Below are 20,890 nucleotides of genomic sequence, written 5' to 3'. Positions count from 1 at the left end.
AAACCTAGAGAACCAGGCTATGAGGGGTGGCCAGTCCTCTTCTGGCTGTGCCGGGTGGAGATTATAACAGAACATGGTCAAGATGTTCAAATGTTCATAAATTACCAGCATGGTCAAATAATACTAATCACAGTAGTTGTCGAGGGTGCAGCAAGTCAGCACTTCAGGAGTAAATGTCAGTTGGCTTTTCATAGCCGATCATTAAGAGTATCTCTACCGCTCCTGCTGTCTCTAGAGAGTTGAAAACAGCAGGTCTGGGACAGGTAGCACGTCCGGTGAACAGGTCAGGGTTCCATAGCCGCAGGCAGAACGGTTGAAACTGGAGCAGCAGCACGGCCAGGTGGACTGGGGACAGCAAGAGTCATCATGCCAGGTAGTCCTGAGGCATGGTCCGAGAGAGAGAGAGAGAGAGAGAATGAGAATTGGAGAGAGCATACTTAAAGTCACACAGGACACCGGATAAGACAGGAGAAATACTCCAGATATAACAAACTGACCCTAGCCCCCGACACTTAAACTACAGCAGCATAAATACTGGAGGCTGAGAGAGGAGGGTTCGGGAGACACTGTGGCCCCGTCCGACGATACCCCCGGAACAGGGCCAAACAGGCAGGATATAACCCCACCCACTTTGCCAAAGCACAGCCCCCACACCACTAGAGGGATATACACAACATCCATATTTTTTTTAAGTAATGTGAATAAATGATGGTTAATAAGTGATAACCAGTATTGGGCAGTCACTACTGTCATAGGACATGTATTAATTGTTTTATTCTGTGTTGTCACAGTATTCAACCCACATAATGCATAGTGCCTTTAATGTTTAAAATCATATTAATCCAAAACTGTGACTATTTTGTAAATAATCGAACCGAAACCGAACAGACCTTAAAAAGCACTAACACACACTCACGCATTCATGCACAACGGGCACAAACTCACTCACGCAAGTACACACTCACACATCCTCATTTACTTGACTCAGACACATTCACATACACGCATCACTTTCACTTTCATAAACACTCTTTATTAGCACCAACAATGAGAGGAAGAGAAGTGATATTGCCAGCCAGAGGCACTACTGCAGGCCAGTCCAGTCCAGTAAAATACGTGTTGTTGACTTCACAAGGCCTTCACAGGCCTTCCCCCTGAAGACCAGGGCAGAGCAGCATGTGAATTAAAGTTATCTGTTCATCTCTGCTGCCTCCCACTTGAAAAGCCCACTGAAGATGAATAGAAACTGCTCTCAACTTCAATACAAAAGCCCCTAAAATCAAACACTGGCAAACACACACACACACACCAAACAAAACAACAACAGCAGCCTTGTCCCCGATGAAGGATGACTAAGATCTAAGGAATGGTTAATTTAGCGTTGTGAGAGCATCAGTGGTGTTTCATCTGGGATTTGTGTGTGTTTGTGTTTGCTTACACGTGTGTCTGTGTTTGTGTGTGTGCGCATTTGTGCATGCTTGTGTTCCTGTGTTCATGTAGGTTCTGCAGGGCTTGGACTACCTCCACAGCAAGTGTAAGATCATCCACACAGACATCAAGCCGGAGAACATCCTGATGTGTGTGGACGATGCGTTTGTCCGCCGCATGGCCGTGGAGGCCACAGAGTGGCAGAAGGCTGGGGCGCCCCCGCCCTCTGGATCTGCAGGTAGGGTACAGACCACCTCACCCGCTAACTCACTGTCTGTAGAAGAAAATAACAGGTTTAATAACAGTTTTTCCTAAGCCATCTGACAAAATTTGAAGGTGAACTATCCCTCTAAGCGTTATCCAAATAGTTAGTTATTGTAGCCTTCTCCTCATTTCAAACTGAAGTGTTTTGGGAGTCCAACAGTGAAGAGTGAATAAAGCCTGTCAGATATATTTTAAAGGAGTACTTAGGACTGTTTTACCCTAAACCTGTGTAGAGATATCTTTCGCTGCTTGACTTGAGGTTCAGTCTTAGTTGAATCGGTACAGTGCGCTCTTTGTAGAGGAGGTATGAGAGTAATTCATCATGAACCGTTTGATTCTTATGACCAATTGCTTACTTAAAGACAAGGTCTAATGCTAGTGTAGGGAAGTCTCTGTTCCACTGTTTTTAACCACTATCCTACTAGCAGTAGATTCATCTATCGGCGGTTCTGATAACTGGAGTGTCCTGCTGTGTATCAGTACACCGGTCACACCATTAAGGAATCTATGAATCAATCAGATGAATCTATCGGCGGTTCTGATAACTGGAGTGTCCTGCTGTGTATCAGTACACCGGTCACACCATTAAGGAATCTATGAATCAATCAGATTAATCTATCGGCGGTTCTGATAACTGGAGTGTCCTGCTGTGTATCAGTACAGCGGTCACACCATTAAGGAATCTATGAATCAATCAGATGAATCTATCGGCGGTTCTGATAACTGGAGTGTCCTGCTGTGTATCAGTACAGCGGTCACACCATTAAGGAATCTATGAATCAATCAGATGAATCAATCAGTTGGGCGGTCTCTTAGTTTGTTGCTTCAGCTTGCCAGCCTGAGCCAACCAATCAATTTGGTGAGAGAGCTCTCCTAGTTTGATTTGATAGGCACAGAGATTGCTTGAGAGCTTGTGGCTCCACTAAAAGCTATATGTTTGTGAGAGTGATCACGGAAACGTGCCTTTAGCAAGGAGGAAAGGGTGGAAGCAGAGTTTTTAAGCATTGTTATCTGGCCAGCGCACACTTCCCTATTGTCTTGGCCTATGTTCCTTCAACTTCTCCCTGAAACTTTACTACTTGTTTGTCCTGTCACGTGTGTGCCCTGGCAGTCAGGGGTCAAGTAGTCTCGAAATCACACGAATGTAGTCAAAGCAAGGGGTCTTGACCCCCTCATGAACTCCTCATGAACCCCTCCATGTGCTGTCTGTCAATCACATTCAGCTCAACCAACAGGAACCCTCTGTAATTAACGGTAATTCCATGACTGACTTTTCCTCAGAAATCAGTATTGTTCCAGACATCCTCATACTGCTCACACACCTATGAGTCAGGCTGGAATGATGATGACTTATATGTATGTGGGCATTCCATTCAACTCACAGTTCATCCAAAGATTCTGTATGAAGTCTATAAGAGGGTATAAATAAAGATTCTGTATGAAGTCTATAAGAGGGTATAAATAAAGATTCTGTATGAAGTCTATAAGAGGGTATAAATAAAGATTCTGTATGAAGTCTATAAGGGTATAAATAAAGATTCTGTATGAAGTCTATAAGAGGGTATAAATAATTGAATGGGGTGTTATCTTATTCAGGGGTATATATTATTATTATAGGACTTTGTGGGGATGATATGTTTGAAGGTGAACTTTCTCCTGACTCTGACTCTGTTTCATCCCAACAGTCAGCACAGCACCACAGGCCAAACCGGTGAGTACCACAATGTTCTGTATAAATCTCAGAGCAGAATATACAATGTTTTCTATCTAATTCTAGTCACTCAGCCTATAGGTCGTTGTAAGTCAGTGACTTTAATAGACTCTTCCTCCTCCTCTCTCCTCTTCTCTAGGTAGGGAAGATCTCTAAGAACAAGAAGAAGAAGCTGAAGAAAAAACAGAAGCGTCAGACCGAGCTGTTGGAGATACGCATGCGGGAGATCGAGGCCCTGGAGAGAGAGGCTGAGAAACAGAGGGCCACAGAGGGCCCCGATGGTGAGGGGGGGACACACTCCCCAAAACACACACCCCGCAACGCGGCACTGGGGCCCGCCGTCGCACTCGGCGAGAGTGATGACGACGACGATGATTACGATGAAGAGGATGGAGACGAGGAGGAGGAAGGGGAGACAGAGAGGGAGAGGCCAACCAGGCTAACCAATCACACCTGTGAGTTACATGGTTTGATTGTAAATCAGTGTGGTGGTGGTGGTGATGGTTTTATACTCATTCACTCAATGTGTTGCTTATTCACTCATTCCATTGTGTGTGTGTGTGTGTCAGAGCTGTGTGGATAGAGTTCTGTACCAAGCTGAGAGTGAATAGAATTGAATGGAGAACTGGAGGAGGACGAGCCAGCCTCCAACCTCTCCACCCACACTAGGCCGACACTCTAAAAGGTGCTGGGTTAACAACAACAACATTTGGTTTATTTGGTAACCCAGTGCTGGGTAAATATTGGACAAAACACATGCTGGGTTATTTTTACCCAGCCAGTTGTGTTGTTGAATTACCCAAACATGGGTTAATTTAATCATCAATTGGGTTTTTGTTGACTTTCGTGTTGGGTTAACCCAGCACCTGAGTCTTTTTTAATGTAATTCATAGGTTATTTTCAAGAGGTTTGGCCTATTAGGGCCGTGGGTTTTAATAATTTCTGGCCACCCGTGAGTGTAAATTTAATTCCTGTTCATCATGTTAAGTTTGTATACTACAAAATAACATTTTCCTTTGTGCACAATACATATGCTGAGAAAAAAATGTATAACATATTATTTACATATTGCAGAAAAGTTTTGGAACTCATACACTTCTGTAAGCATCATTGAATCTACAACAATGTCAATGTTCAACCTTAACATGTGATACCAATACAACAGAACAGATTAACCGGAATAACATTTACTCTTGCCGGTGACTAAAAATAACTACCGGAAAGCATGGCCCTATTATGCCACGGCTCCAGTCTTCTGATCTGACACTCTGGGTCGTAACTCAATAACCCAGAATAAACCCAGCATCAACAACACAACCTTGCTCTTAATTTTTTTTTAAATAACTAAGTGACCTAATGCCTGTAACCCAGTAGTTGGGTCATCCAAACAACCCTGAATTGTTTTAGAGTGTACTGCGTGGGAGAAATGCAAGGCGGATTCATAAACAACTACAGTCTAACCCAAGCTCTCGCTTTCCTCCCAACCCCTCTCTCTCCCTCTCTCCCTTCTCTCTTTTTCACTCCTCCACTCTTTCTCTCCCCCTGTCTTTCAGGTGCAGCCACACCTCAGGAGCAGTCAGAGGTGCCCCCCACCCCAGAGGCAGCAGCAGGGCCAGAGGGGGATCCCACCCCCAGCACTACCCCAGAGACCGAGACACAGAACCCCACACCCACCACCACTACACCTGGGGATGGCAACGGAGCTACCGCGAACCTAGAGGAAGAGGGGGAGGAGGGGGAGAAAGAGGAGGTCAAGGAAGAGAATGACAATGAGGAGGTGGAGGAGGAAGATGGGGAAGAAGAGGATGACAATGAAGAGGACTTGGTTACAGCTCCTGCCGAAAAATATGAGAAAGAGGAACCAAGAACAGAGGAGGAGGTGAAGGGTGAGGAGACCAAGGAGCAGGAAAAGGACAAAGAGGAAGAAGAGGAGGACGATGACGACGACGACGATGATGATGACGATGATGATGAAGACGACGATGCTGATGAAACAGAAACAGGCGCTGACGACCTCACTAACTCCATCTCCACCACCATGGGACACAACAACAACAGCACCAAAACCAATGGCCATGTCCTCCTAGGGGGTGAGGAGAGGGACAGGGAGAGATGTCCCAGAGCCAACCCCCCAGCCCCTACCTCCTCCCCCATCCCTCTGCACTGCCCCCTGGTAGAGTCAGAGATCAGCTGCACGGACAGGGATCAAAGCTCCCTCAGCTCCTCCTACGAGCTCTTCAATGGCGAGGTGGTCACGCCAGGCCTGACCAACGGGGCGCAGCGCCACAGGGGCACGGCGCCACGTTTCCCTGACCTGCCTCTGGACCCTGACCCGGGTAGCCCCGTCACAGTGGGCGAAGCTGGTCAACCGGGGTCCAGGACATCCCCTCACAGCCCCACTGCAGACCGCAGTCGTACTGTGTCGTCCTCAAGCACTGGGGACACGCCTAAAGGTGAGATATTTCTCCTTTCTCTATATTTTTCTCTCTCTTTCACTCTTTCACCCACATGCATGGACACAGATGTGCATATACAGCTAAAATTGCACCGGAGAAGAAGGCCTTCTCGTGTGGGGGAGGAGGTAGGGAAGTGTGTCCCCAACAGATTGTGTTTTTTTGTTAGTTTATTTGCGTTGTTTGTAACTTGGAAATTTTTATTTTATTTTGTACATAATGTTGCCGCTACCATCTCTTATGACCGAAAATAACTTCTGGACGTCAGAGTCTGACGAGTCCTACGCAAACAATTTACTGCTTTCTCGGGAACAGGCCCAGTCCCTGTGATTTGCTTGAAGAGGAGGCAGAGAAAAAGTGCCGGAGGGCGAGCTGCCTTCTGAGAATTCGTAGGTGATCGAATAAACCCCCACTTCCTTCCATTCTGCTAGCAAACATGCAATATTTGGAGAAGAAAATCGATTACCTACGCAATAAATTAAATTACATCAAAACTATAATATCTTATGCTTCACGGAGTCGTGGCTGAACGACGACACTATCAACATACAGCTGGCTAGATATACGCCGTACCGGCAGGATAAAACAGCAACGTCTGGTAAGACAAGGGGCGGCAGACTATGTATTTTTGTAAACAACAGCTGGTGCACGATATCTAAGGAAGTCTTGAGCTATTGCTCAAAACAACTCTGGACTACCTATACTCCACACACAGTGATGCATACAAAGCTCACCCTCCATTTGGCAAATCTGACCATAATTCTATCCTCCAGATTCCTGCTTACAAGCAAAAATTAAAGCAAGAGTCACCAGTGACTAGATCAATAAAAATGTGGTCAGATGAAGCAGATGCTAAGTTACAGGACTGTTTTTCTAGCACAGACAGGAATATGTTCCGGGATTCTTCAGATGGCATTGAGGAGTACACCACGTCAGTCAATGGCTTTATCAATAAGTGCATCGATGACGTCGTCCCCACAGTGACCGAAGGTACATACTAGAGGTCGACCGATTATGATTTTTCAACGCCGATACCAATTATTGGAGGACCAAAAAAAAGCTGCTACCGATTAATCGGCCAATTTTTTTTGTTTGTTATAATGACAATTACAGCAATACTGAATGAACACTTATTTTAACTTAATATAATACATCAATAAAATCAATTTAGCCTCAAATAAATAATGAAACATGTTCAATTTGGTTTAAATAATGCAAAAACAAAGTGTTGGAGAAGAAAGTAAAAGTGCAATATGTGCTATGTAAGAAAGCTAACGTTTAAGTTCCTTGCTCAGTACATGACAACATATGAAAGCTGGTGGTTCCTTTTAACAGGAGTCTTCAATATTCCCAGGTAAGAAGTTTTAGGTTGTAGTTATTATAGGAATTATAGGACTATTTCTCTCTACCATTTGTATTTCATTAACCTTTGATTATTGGATGTTCTTATAGGCACTTTAGTATTGCCAGTGTAACAGTATAGCTTCCATCCCTCTCCTCGCTCCTACCTGGGCTTGAACCAGGAACACATCGACAACAGCCACCCTCGAAGCAGTGTTACCCATGCAGAGCAAGGAGAACAACCACTCCAAGTCTCAGAGCAAGTGACGTTTGAAACGCTATTAGCGCGCACCCCGCTAACTAGCTAGCCATTTCACATCAGTTACACCAGCCTCATCTCGGGAGTTGATGGGATTGAAGTCATAAACAGCTGCTGGCAAACGCACAAAAGTGCTGTTTGAATGAATGCTTACGAGCCTGCTGGTGCCTACCATCGCTCAGTCAGACTGCTCTATCAAATCATAGACTTAGTTATAACTTAATAACATACAGAAATACGAGCCTTAAGTCGAATCCGGAAACTATCATCTCGAAAACAAGACGTTTATTCTTTCAGTGAAATACGGAACCGTTCCGTATTTTATCCAACGGGTGGCATCCATAAGTCTAAATATTCCTGTTACATTGCACAACCTTCAATGTTATGTCATAATTACGTAAAATTCTGGCAAACTAGGCGGCCCAAACTGTTGCATATACACTGACTGCGTGCAATGAATGCAAGAGAAGTGACACAATTTCACCTGGTTAATATTGCCTGCTAACCTGGATTTATTTTAGCTAAATATGCAGGTTTAAAAACATATACTTCTGTGTATTGATTTTAAGAAAGGCATTGATGTTTATGGAAAGGTACACATTGGAGCAACGATATGCACCGCATCGATTATATGCAACGCAGGACACGCTAGATAAACTAGTAATATCATCAACCATGTGTAGTTAACTAGTGATTATGATTGATTGATTGATTGTTTTTTATAAGATAAGTTTAATGCTAGCTAGCAACTTACCTTGGCTTACTGCATTCGCGTAACAGGCAGGCCCCTCGTGGAGTGCAATGAGAGGCAGGTGGTTAGAGCATTGGACTAGTTAACTGTAAGGTTGCAAGATTGAATCCCTGAGCTGACAAGGTAAAAATCTGTCGTTGTGCCCCTGAACAAGGCAGTTAACCCACCGTTCCTAGGCCGTCATTGAAAATAAGAATGCGTTCTTAACTGACTTGCCTAGTTAAATAAAGATTAAATAAAGATGTAAAAAAAACATTTAAAAATTGGCCAAATCAGTGTCCAAAAATACCGATTTCCGATTGTTATGAAAACTTGAAATCGTCCCTAATTCGGCCATTCCGATTAATCGGTCGAACTCTAGTACATACCCCAACCAGAAGCCATGGATTACAGTTAACATCCGCATTGAGCTAAAGACTAGAGCTGCCGCTTTCAAGGAGCAACCCGGAAGCTTATAAGAAATCCCACTATGCCCTTGCAAACCAGGCTACAAAGGGAAGCACAGCCGAGAACTGCCCAGTGACACAAGACTACCAGATGAGCTAAACTACAGTACTAATATGCTTCGCGGCAAATAACACTAAAACATGCATGAGAGCATCAGCTGTTCCCGAAAGACTATGTGATAACGCTCTTCGCAGCCGATGTGAGAAAGACCTTTAAACAGGTCAACATTCACAAGTCCGCAGGGACAGACAGATTACCAGGACGTGTACTGCGAGCATGTGCTGACCAACTGGCAAGTGCCTTCACTGACATCTCCCTGTTCGAGTCTGTAATACCAACATGTTTTAAGCAGACCACCATAGTGCCTGTGCCCAAGAACACTAAGGTAACCTGCCTAAATGACTACCGACCCACAGCACTCACGTCTGTAGCCTTGAAGTGCTTTGAAAGGCTGGTCATGGCTCACATCAACACCATTATCCCAGAAACCCACTCCAATTTGCATACCGCCCCAACAGATCCACAGATGATACAATCTCTATTACTCTGCACACTGCCCTTGACCTACCTGGACAAAAGGAACACCTATGTGAGAGTGCTATTCATTGACTACAACTCAGCTTTCAACACCATAGTGCCCTCAAAGCTCAATTAATAAGCTAAGGACCCTGGGACTAAACACCTCCCTCTGCAACTGGATCCTGGACTTCCTGACGGGCCGCCCCCAGGTGGTAAGGGCAGGTAACAACACATCCGCCACGCTGATCCTCAATACAGGGCCCCTCAGGGGTACGTGCTCAGTCCCCTCCTGTACTCCCTGTTCACTCATGCCTTCACGGCCAGGCACGACTCTAACACCATCATCAAGTTTGCCGATGACACAACAGTGGTAGGCCTGATCACTGACGAGACAGCTGATAGGGAGGAGGTCAGAGACCTGGCCATGTGGTGCCAGGATAACAACCTCTCTCTCAACGTGATGATTGTGGACTACAGAAAAAAGAGGACCGAGCATGCCCCCATTCTCATTGACGAGGCTGCAGTGGAGCAGGTTGAGAGCTTCAAATTCCTTGGTGTCCACATCACCAACAAACTAACATGGTCCAAGCACACCAAGACAGTCGTGAAGAAGGCACTACAAAACCTATTCCCCCTCAGGAGACTGAAAAGATTTGGCATGGGTCCTCAGATCCTCAAAATGTTCTACAGATGCACCATCGAGAGCATCCTGACTGGTTGCATCACTGCCTGGTAGGAGAACTGCTCGGCCTCCGACCACAAGGCACTACAGAGGGTAGTGCGAATGGCCCAGTACATCACCGGGGCCAAGCTTCCTGCCATCCAGGATCTCTATACCAGGCAGTGTCAGAGGAAGGCCCTAAAAATTGTCAAAGACACCAGCCACCCTAGTCATAGACTGTTCTCTCTGCTACCGCATGACAAGTGGTACCGGAGCACCAAGTCTAGATCCAAGAGGCTTCTAAACAGCTTCTACCCCAAAGCCATAAGACTCCTGAGCACCGAATCAAATGGCTACCTAGACAATTTGCATTGCCCCCCCCCCCCCCCCCCCCCCCTTTTACACCACTGCACTCTGTCGTTGTCATCTATGCATAGCCACTTTAATAACTCTACCTACATGTACATATTACCTCAACTAACCGGTGCCCTCGCTCCTTGACTCTGTACCAGTATCCCCCTGTATATATTCTCGCTATTGTTATTTTACTGCTGCTCTTTAATTACTTGTCACTTTTTTCACTTGTCACTTATCTGTATTTTTTTAAACTGCATTGTTGGTTAGGTGCTCATGTGTAAGCATTTCACTGTAAGGTCTACTACACCTGTTGTATCACATTTGATTTGATTCGACTTGACATGAAGTCATAGAGACACACGTACTGGACATTCTCTGCCTGCTGCCTGACCTTTTCCCCAACAATAACACATTTATCCTAACTAGATGATGTAGTTCTAGCCAAGGCCAAAGCAGCAGACCTCCTGGTCAACCCCCTGGACCCTCGCAACGCTGACACACTCCGAGTCAAGATAGCTGACCTGGGCAACGCCTGCTGGGTGGTAAGTTTGTGTGTGTGTGTGTGTGTGTGTGTGTGTGTGTGTGTGTGTGTGTGTGTGTGTGTGTGTGTGTGTGCACGCACGCGGAGGTATATGACTGTGTGTGTATAGGGTTCTCAAACCCTTTTCCTGGAGAGCTACCCTCCTGTAGGTTTTCACTCCAACCCAGTTGTAACTAAGCTGGTTCAGCTTTTCAACCAGCTAATTATTAGAATCAGGTGTGCTTGATTAGGGTTGGAGTGAAAACCTACTGGACGGTAGTTCTCCAGGAACAGATGGAGAGCCCTGGTGCACAGTATGTGTACGGGTGTTTTGCAATAGACACAGATGCATAATATACAGTACAGTATAGTTTATCCATCTCCTCTCTCTCCTCTTTCTCTCGCTCTTTCTCTTCCTTTCTCTTTCCCCTCTCTCTCTCTCTTCTTTCTCTCGCTCCTCTCTCTCCTCTCTTTCTCCTTCATCCTCTCTCTTTATCCTCTCTCTCTCCTATCTCTTCCTCACTGTCTCTCAGCACAAGCACTTCACAGAGGATATTCAAACCAGACAGTACCGCTCCATAGAGGTCCTGATAGGAGCTGGGTACAGCACTCCTGCTGACATCTGGAGCACTGCATGCATGGTGAGCACACAAACACACACACTCACACACATGCCTGTGCACACAAACACACATCAGTACTGACTGATGACACTATCCGGTCTGTGTCCTGCAGGCGTTTGAGCTGGCTACAGGAGACTACCTGTTTGAGCCTCACTCTGGGGAGGACTACTCCAGGGATGAGGGTGAGTCTATACACACTGTTCTCCTAATAGACCAGCCTCATACTAAACACAGTAGTACATGTTTATCTATGTAGTGATGTAGAAATAGCTGTTTAATATGTGTCGTTGTGTTGTTAATATGTGTTTAGACTGAGTAATTGTGTAGGTACAACTGTTGTAGCACTGTCATGTGAGATTTGCTCAACTGAATTAGATGATACGTTATATATAGTAATACACTGTCGTGGTAGTAGATATTATGAAAGCTTGATTGTAAATTGTTTTATAACAATGGGCCCAAATCATGGACTAAAGATGTCCAGCAGATTTTAGTATAGTCCCTTCTAGTTTCCCTATCTGCTATTATCTATTTATCTATCCTCACATTCTATACCTGACTCAACATCTTTACCTGACCTAACTCATCCAATCCCCACATTAAAACCTTGTCGCACCCTATCCCAGTATTCACATCCACACCTTCTCACTCCCTAAACTCTCCCTATCCCCATATTCACATCCATACCTTCTCACTCCCTAAACTCTCCCTATCCCCATATTCACATCCACACCTTCTCACTCCCTAAACTCTCCCTATCCCCATATTCACATCCACACCTTCTCACTCCCTAAACTCTCCTTATCCCCATATTCACATCCACACCTTCTCACTCCCTAAACTCTCCCTATCCCCATATTCACATCCACACCTTCTCGCTCCCTAAACTCTCCTTATCCCCATATTCATATCCACACCTTCTCGCTCCCTAAACTCTCCCTATCCCCATATTCACATCCACACCTTCTTGCTCCCTAAACTCTCCCTATCCCCATATTCACATCCCAAATCAAATGTTATTTGTCACATGCGCCGAATACAACAGGTGAAATGCTTACTTACCAGCCCTTAACCAACAATCTAGTTTTAATCAAAATAAGTGTTAAATAAAAAAATAGTCCAGGTAGCCATTTGATTAGCTGTTCAGGAGTTTTATGGCTTGGGGGTAGAAGCTGTTAAGAAGCCATTTGGACCAAGACTTGGTGCTCCAGTACCGCTTGCCGTGCGGTAGCAGAAAGAACAGTCTATGACCAGGGTGGCTGGAGTCTGACAATTTCTAGGGCCTTCCTCTGACACCGCCTGATATAGAGGTCCTGGGTGGCAGGAAGCTTGGCCCCAGTGATGTACTGAGCCGTACTCACTACCCTCTGTAGTGCCTTGCGGTCGGAAGCTGAGCAGTTGCCATACCAGGCAGTGATGCAACCAGTCAGGATGCTCTCGATGGTGCAGCTGTAGAACATTTTGAGGATCAGAGGACCCATGCCAAATCTTTTCAGTCTCCTGAGGGTGAATAGGCATTGTCGTGCCCTCTTCACGACTGTCTTTGTGTGTTTGGACCATGATAGTTTGTTGGTGATGTGGACACTAAGGAACTTGAAGCTCTCAACCTGCTCCACTACAGCCCCGTCGAGGAGAATGGGGGCATGCTCGGTCCTCCTTTTCCTGTAGTCCACAATCATCTCCTTTGTGTTGACCACGTTGAGGGAAATGTTGTTATCCTGGCACCACACGGCCAGGTCTCTGACCTCCTCCCCATATTGTCTGTCTCATCGTTGTCGGTGATCAGGCCTACCACTGTTGTGTTATCGGCAACTTAATGATGGTGTTGGAGTCATTCCTGGCCATGCAGTCATGGGTGAACAAGGAGTACAGGAGGGAACTGAGCATGCGCGGAGAGCGTGATCATACAGTCGTCCAGAACAGCTGATGCTGTCATGTATGCTTCAGTGTTGCTTGCCTCGAAGTGAGCCTAGAAGTTATTTAGCTCATCTGGTAGGAGCGTGTTACTGGGCAGCTCGCGGCTGTGCTTCCCTTTGTATTCTGTAATAGTTTGCAAGTTCTGCCACATCTGACGGGTGTCGGAGCCGGTGTAGTACGATTCAATCTTAGTCCTGTATTGAAGCTTTGCCTGTTTGATGGTTCGTCGGAGGCCATAGCGGGATTTCTTATAAGCTTCCGTGTTAAAGTCCTGCTCCTTGAAAGCGGCAGCTCAGTGCACTTATTGATAAAGCCAGTGACTGACGTGGTGTACTCCTCAATGCCATCTGAGGAATCCCGGAACATATTTCTGTCTGTGCTAGAAAAACAGTCCTGTAACTTAGCATCTGCATCATCTGACCACTTCTGTATTGAGCAAGTCACTGGTGCTTCCTGCTTTAGTTTTTGCTTGTAAGCAGGAATCGGGAGGATATAATTATGGTCAGATTTGCCAAATGGAGGGTGAGGGAGAGCTTTGTATGCATCTGTGTGTGGAGTAAAGGTGGTCTAGAGTTTTTTTTCCCCCACTCTCGTTGCACATTTAACATGCTGGTAGAAATTAGGTAAAACGGATTTAAGCTTCCCTGCATTAAAGTCCCGGCCACTAGGAGCGCCTGCTCTGAACGAACGTTTTCCTGTTTTCTTATGGCCTTATACAGCTCATTGAGTGCGGTCTTAGTGCCAGCATCGTTCTGTGGTGGTGAATAGACAGCTATGAAAAATATAGATGAAAACTCTCTTGGTAAATGGTGTGGTCTACAACTTATCATGAGATACTCTACCTCAGGCAAGCAAAACCTTGAGACTTCGTTAAATATTAGATTTCATGCACCAGCTGTTGTTTACAAATATACACAGACCACCACCCCTTGTCTTACCGGAGGCAGCTGTTCTATCTTGCCGATGCCGCGAAAACCCCACCAGCTCTATGTTATCCAAGTCGTTGTTCAGCCACGACTCGGTGAAACATAAGATATTACAGTTTTTAATGTCCCGTTGGTAGGATATTTGTGTAATCCAGTGATTGTACGTTGGCTAATAGGATTGATGGTAGAGGCAGATTACCCATTTGCTGTCGGATCCTTATAAGGCACCCCGGCCTACGTCCCCGATAACTCTGTCTCTTCTTCATGCGAATGACCGGGGATTTGGGCCTTGTCAGGTGTCTGGAGTAAATCCTTCATGTCCAACTCGTTAAAGAAAAATTATTTGTCCAGTACGAGGTGAATAATCGCTGTTTTTGGTCATAAGAGACGGTGGCAGAAACATTATGTACAAAATAAGTTACAAATAACACGAAAAAACACACACAATAGCACAATTGGTTAGGAGTTCATAAAATTTGCAGCCATGTCCTCTGGCGCCATTGTTAAAACCTTCACATCCACACCTTCTCGCTCCCTAAACCCCATCTATTCTGGCTCATGTCTGAATCCCCACCCACCCCATAGCTCCACCATCCTGTCCATCCCTGAGTCTAGTCCAGTTGACATCCTGCACAGTGTCACATCAGCCCTCATGTTGATCTGATGTCCAGCCACCCACATTTGACCCCATACATATTTCACCATACTATCAATATAAATGGCAAGTAGTAAATATGTATAAACAGATACTGCCATGATATCTTAATTGATGACAATGAGAGCCACTGAATTGTGTTCAGTTAGAATCAGACCATTATTTGGTGATGAGTCTCTCAGATTGAAAGATAATAGATGCATGTTTCTCTACTCCAAACCCACTGCACTCTCTACTCCATCTCACCACCTCTGATGTAGGGTCACTAACACTGAGCTCTCCGTCTCTACCTCTTTTTCACTTTCCCGCTCTTTCCTTTTCCTCTTACCTCTCCCTTCCTTGCTTGTCCTCCTTTCTTCTCTTTTATCTCCCATTCCCTCCTCTCCGGTTCCTTGTCCTCCTTTCTTCTCTTTTATCTCCCATTCCCTCCTCTCCGGTTCCTTGTCCTCCTTTCTTCTCTTTTATCTCCCATTCCCTCCTCTCCGGTTCCTTGTCCTCCTTTCTTACTCTTTTATCTCCCATTCCCTCCTCTCCGGTTCCTTGTCCTCCTTTCTTCTCTTTTATCTCCCATTCCCTCCTCTCCGGTTCCTTGTCCTCCTTTCTTCTCTTTTATCTCCCATTCCCTCCTCTCCGGTTCCTTGTCCTCCTTTCTTCTCTTTTATCTCCCATTCCCTCCTCTCCGGTTCCTTGTCCTCCTTTCTTCTCTTTTATCTCCCATTCCCTCCTCTCCGGTTCCTTGTCCTCCTTTCTTCTCTTTTATCTCCCATTCCCTCCTCTCCGGTTCCTTGTCCTCCTTTCTTCTCTTTTATCTCCCATTCCCTCCTCTCCGGTTCCTTGTCCTCCTTTTTCTCTCTCCTTTATATTTTCTCCCTCTACTCCTACTTTTCTTATTCCTCCTTGTTCCCTCTCTCCTTTTCCTCCTTTCCCTGTTCCTCTTCCTCCTTTCTTCCTCTCTCCTCTTCCTCCCCCTTCTTCTCCTCCTCCTCGTGTTCCTCTTCCTACTTTCTCCCTCTCTCCTCTGTAGACCATATAGCCCACATCATTGAGCTGCTGGGCATTATTCCACGGCACTTTGCACTCTCCGGAAAATATTCCCGGGAGTTCTTCAACCGAAGAGGTAGCACTGAGGGAAAGTGCTGGTGGGACGGAGACACACAGACGCCTGAGCGCACACACTGACTCAGACAGTCAGATGGACACACAGGAATACTAATAGAGTGGAATGGGAATGATATAAGAAGTCCAAAAGCAATAAGGGGTTTTGCAGCAAATGGCAAACACACCATTGTTGTGAACAGTTGTTAAAGATAGAAAGGACATAAAGAGGGAATTGTACTGTATGTAATTCACACACACACACTATCAAACCAGTTTAGGCATAGTCCTCTCCACTAACATCTTGAGAGACTTACCGTCCCGTCAGTCAGTCTGTCTGTTAGTCAGTGTGGTGTGTCCAGGCAGCAGTGTGTCCGTCCGTCCCTTCAGCGTGTGAGTATGTTTGTGATGTAATGCTGTGCCGTACCTGTTCTTTGGTGGTGTGGCCTGTGATGGCCGGGGTTCAGATCACATCGCTCTGATCATGGAGCTATTGGGGAAGGTTCCACGCAAAGTGGTCGCCGCCGGGAAGTACAGCCGAGAGTTTTTCTCCAAGAAAGGTAACGTCACGATGAGTCACTACCCCTATGAGGCAATGACAGGAACGGTATATCTCTAAATATTAGTACATGTACATACACGGTTTACACCATTGTTACACTTGTAACAAAGCTTGTAGTCTGCACACAGGTGGTTGGTGGCACCTTAATTTGGGAGAATGGGCTCGTGGTGACAACCTGAGCAGAATCAGTGGATTCAAATACATCAAACACATTATTTCCAGGTGTTTGATGCCATTCCATTTGCTCCGTTCTGGCTATTATTATGAGCCGTCCTCCCCTCAGCAGCCTCCACTGAGTCTGCAGTAGTGTGCAGTAGTAGTGGTGGGTGTCCACCTAGAAATACGTACAATTCCTTAGAAATTGTGCCTAACATTACACTTAGAAAAAAGGGTTCCAAAAGGGAGAACCCTTTTTGTTTCCAGGTAGAACCCTTTTTGTTTCCAGGTAGAACCCTTTTTGTTTCCAAGGAGAACCCCTTTGGGTTCCATGTAGAACCCTGTGTGGAAAGGGTTCTACATGGAACCCAAAAGGGTTCTACTTGGAACCAAAAAGGATTCTCCTATGGGGACAGTCAAAGAACCCTTTTAGGTTCTAGATGGCACTTTTTTTGTAAGAGTGTAGTTTAAGTTCTCAAGATTTAGATTTAGTTATCTAGCTAGTTACACCAGTAATACAATAGTCATATTCCCAGCCACTTGACTGAGTTCTGAGTACTATCCTCCCTGAGTCTACGGCCTGTCTGCCAATCTATGTGTGTTACACCTGTGTCTCTCTCTGCCGGTCTCTGCTCCTGGTAAGTGGTGTGTCTGTAGAAACCATCTAGCTCTCACAGTCTCACGTCAAAATTAAACGTTCATCCATGTTTCTCAAATGTCAAACATTCGAAGTTGTTCCAAACGTGTTTAAGGTTAAGTTTAGGCATTAACTCTGAATTTTTAAGGTTAGGCATTAACTCTGAATGGTTAAGGTAAGCGTTAAGGTTTGAGACAAAAATTAAAAAACAACTGGATGGATTTGAACATGCAACCTTTGGCACCACTTCGTCCACAACGCCGTAGCAAAACTGAACTACTTGAAGGTAACAGTGCTCACCGTTGCCCCTAGTGGCCGGCTTCCACATCTCCCAATGTCCTCAGACATGGATGGACGTTGAATACTGACTTGTATCACGGGTGACCTGGCTGGTAGAAACAGCATGCTACCCTGCTTCTACCCTGCTTCTACCCTGCTTCTCTCATGTTGTAGTCATGGGGCTCTAATATTCTGATTGATGCTCTCTCTCCCTCAAAGGTCTTGTCGGCTCTAAATTATGTCTTAATTCACTCCTTTTATCTCTCTATGGTGTTCATGTGTTCTGACTGACTCCCAGTCAGACACTGCTCCAGGCTCTTGATCTGCCTTTCTTGGGCTGTCTCTCAATAGTCAGAATATTGTTTCCTTTCCTTCATCTACACTGTAAATAATTATAAATAATAAGGTCAGTGAAAGCAATATGGGGAAACCTTGCTTCCACCCATTCAGTGTTGATGAAAGCAAAGACACATAGAAAGGATGCCACTACGGAGTATTGAGATGCGGCCCGAGTTCTACTGTCTCTTCTTTTTTTATTCTCTCTCTTTGTACTGCACTCTCACTCTCTTTCTCATTGTAAGTCTTTAAATAGAATCGCACTGTAACTTATTACTCTTCATTTCTGTCTCTCTCTCGGTCTTTCTCTCACTCCCTCCCCCCATCCCTCTCTCTCTACTTCCCGCTGTAGGTGAACTGAGGCACATCACCAAGTTGAAGCCCTGGTCTCTGTTTGATGTGTTGGTGGAGAAGTACGGCTGGGCACCAGAGGACGCCGGCCACTTCACCCACTTCCTGCTGCCCATGCTGGAGATGGTCCCAGAGAAGAGGGCGTCAGCCGGGGACTGCCTCAGCCACCCCTGGCTCAACTCGTAGCGACACCAGCCCCACTAGCGGCAGCCTCCACAACCTGCTCAAAGCCAGGCACTCGAGGCTGGAGAGAGAGGGAGGGAGGAGGGGGGGTGTGGGGGGTTACACGGGGTTCCCGTTTCTCGGGCCCTCCCTGCCTTGTCCTGAGCACGCCACACACATACACATAGGCATACACACATACAACACAGATGCCCACAGAGCCTCAGCAGAAACGACAAAGCTGTCAAAGACCAGACAGAGAGAGGCTGCTCCCTCTGCTGTCCTCCCCATAGGTCCCATACAACCCCTCACAGGAAGAATAGAGGGCCCCAGGAAGGGAGTTGGATGGAGTCAAACTCCCACAGTTCTAAACAGGCAGGACAGAGATCCCTACACAACATGAGCAGCCATGGTCTAAACAGAGACTAAGCTACCCATATGAATGGGTTCTCTGCAATATCTCGGCCAGTTTTCTCCTGTCCAGTCTTCTCCTGTCTTATCCGGAGCATAATGGGTTTCCCATTAGAAGTCAATAAGAACCTCTGTCAGAATGCTGACTGTGTGATTGCTCCATCTGCCTGACCTTACAGCAGCACAGCCCAAACCTGCTGAGGCAGAAGTGTGTATATGTGTGCTTGTGTATATATGTGAGTGTTTGTTATTAGTGTGTGTCTACACTGCCCAGTCTGTAGGTGTGTGTGAATGTCTCTCTCCTACAAAGGAGAAGCAACAACACTTCCAGATTAGGAGTTGCCCTTTTACTCTACTCTTCCTCTCCTCTCATCTCTCTCCAGCCCCTGCCCCACTCCCCCTCTCTGTAGGGGTACCTCAGGCCCCTGCTCCCCCCTCCATGCCCAGGACTGAAACAGTGTCACTGAACTGTTTACAGCCCCCCCCCCCACCCAAAGCTCCAGTCCCCTGCCCCGTACAGCCCCCTCCCTACCCAGCCACCAACACTGAGCTGCATGCCAGTCCCAGCCACTGCAGAGACACGGAGGGCAGCCAGCCCACCAGGGGTCTCCAGAACTGAAACGCTGCCACACAGACAGACAAACAGGGCACGGAACAAACAAAGATCCTAAAAGACTGATGATCGATTAACCGGACTGCTTCTTCTGTAAGAGTTAAATGCATGGAGAGGCTGATTGATTGACAGGACGGGATGATGATGATGGACAGGTGTTACTTAGTTGTGCGTTTCATTGGTTCATTTGTTTTTTATCTATGTTTTTGTTTTCTTCTCCTGTCCTTCTCCTATTTTTAAGGTGAAGGTGCCACTTGCGCTAACCTTTTTGGTGCCTCGTGTGAGGATAGCAAAGTTCCTCACACGAGGCACCTCATGTTCACTTTTTCAAATCGTTCCTCCCTTTGACATTCCTGATCCAGTCACACCATTCCTCTCTTCCTCTGTATCCCAAAAACAAGAACAATCCTTGAGTCCCTGTGGCGTGGCAGCTTTACCAGATCTGATTATCCCCCTTATTACCTACAGACGAAACTCTCCATCTTTGATCCTGAGCTTCTCCAGAAGGGGTTCGTCAAATGGAGGTTGCACTTGTCTTTGTAGGATGTCGTTCAGGGATTTACCTTTACATTTTACCTTTTAGTCATTTAGTAAGAGCGACTTACAGTAGTAGTGAGTGCATACATTTTACTTTTTCGTACTGGTCCCCTGTGGGAATCAAACCCACAACCCTGGCTTTGCAAGCACCATGCTCTACCAACTGAGCCACACGGGAATTACCTTTGTACATAACTCTAAGATCCGGCTCCGGAGAGACGATCGACCGACAGATTTGAAACAAATGCACGCATCATTCCTAAAAGAGGCTGTCACGGACACTGGCCTGCACCCCCAGAGCAGACAGTGGCGAGAGGCTAAACCACTCTGGAGGCCACTAAGTGGAATGTGAAACTGCGCCACTTTGTGGCTGATGAGGGTACTGCATTGATGCAGTGCAGCATCTCTCAGTGCCAATGCTCCAAACGTTCCACTCCACTGCTCTCTCACGCTCATCACAATTAAGAGTCCAGTTGCCTATTTTTCGCAATAAAATTAAAATGAGTATGTAAAGGGTGAGATATTTTTTAAACTATTTAATTTAATGTAAAAAAAAGAGGAAATAAAGAAGCAAATTTCTCTGTTGTGACAGTGACCGATTCTCGTCCTATTGAGGTGATTGTGTTGGTTTGTTTAGAGATGTTTTTCATTTATTTTGTCATTATTATTACTGTCACTATTATTCTGATGAGTTATTTTCTACTCAGTTGTTACCTCTTCCTCCCCTACTATATGGACAACGCTGCTCTGTTTGGACTCGTGACAGTGAAGAACATTTTTTTCAATTAGGATTTTTTTTTTGTCACCAAAAGCTCCTGATCGCACTCTTTCAGCCATGCTGACTGTTCTTCCTGACAGAATTGTGTCTCTTGTCTGTGTTTTTCATTGACAGATTTAATAAAATTGTAAATTAATGGAG

The 20,890-nt window shown here is 45.8% G+C and overlaps 1 protein-coding gene across 3 annotated transcripts in view; it reads left to right on the top strand.

The window, feature by feature from the left end:
• Window positions 1–20,889, top strand: part of LOC139406511 (SRSF protein kinase 2-like) — a 97,653-nt gene extending 76,764 nt beyond the window's left edge. For 2 of the 3 annotated variants that reach the window (XM_071149172.1, XM_071149173.1), the window contains 9 exons: window positions 1,501–1,666; window positions 3,378–3,403; window positions 3,543–3,858; window positions 4,957–5,856; window positions 10,618–10,733; window positions 11,245–11,352; window positions 11,447–11,516; window positions 16,395–16,487; window positions 18,250–20,889. In XM_071149172.1, the coding sequence (XP_071005273.1) occupies window positions 1,501–1,666; window positions 3,378–3,403; window positions 3,543–3,858; window positions 4,957–5,856; window positions 10,618–10,733; window positions 11,245–11,352; window positions 11,447–11,516; window positions 16,395–16,487; window positions 18,250–18,434 (1,980 nt within the window). In that variant the 3' untranslated portion in view covers window positions 18,435–20,889. Of the gene's footprint in view, window positions 1–1,500; window positions 1,667–3,377; window positions 3,404–3,542; window positions 3,859–4,956; window positions 5,857–10,617; window positions 10,734–11,244; window positions 11,353–11,446; window positions 11,517–15,856; window positions 15,950–16,394; window positions 16,488–18,249 lie in introns of all 3 variants that reach the window. The other variant, XM_071149171.1, reaches the window with a different exon arrangement.
• Window position 20,890: the final 1 nt, after the last annotated feature.

This window comes from Oncorhynchus clarkii, chromosome 4 (assembly GCF_045791955.1).
Source record: "Oncorhynchus clarkii lewisi isolate Uvic-CL-2024 chromosome 4, UVic_Ocla_1.0, whole genome shotgun sequence".
In the NCBI taxonomy this organism is placed as follows: domain Eukaryota; kingdom Metazoa; phylum Chordata; class Actinopteri; order Salmoniformes; family Salmonidae; genus Oncorhynchus; species Oncorhynchus clarkii.
Note: the sequence above shows the minus strand (reverse complement) of the source record. Positions and strands in the feature narration are given on the sequence as shown.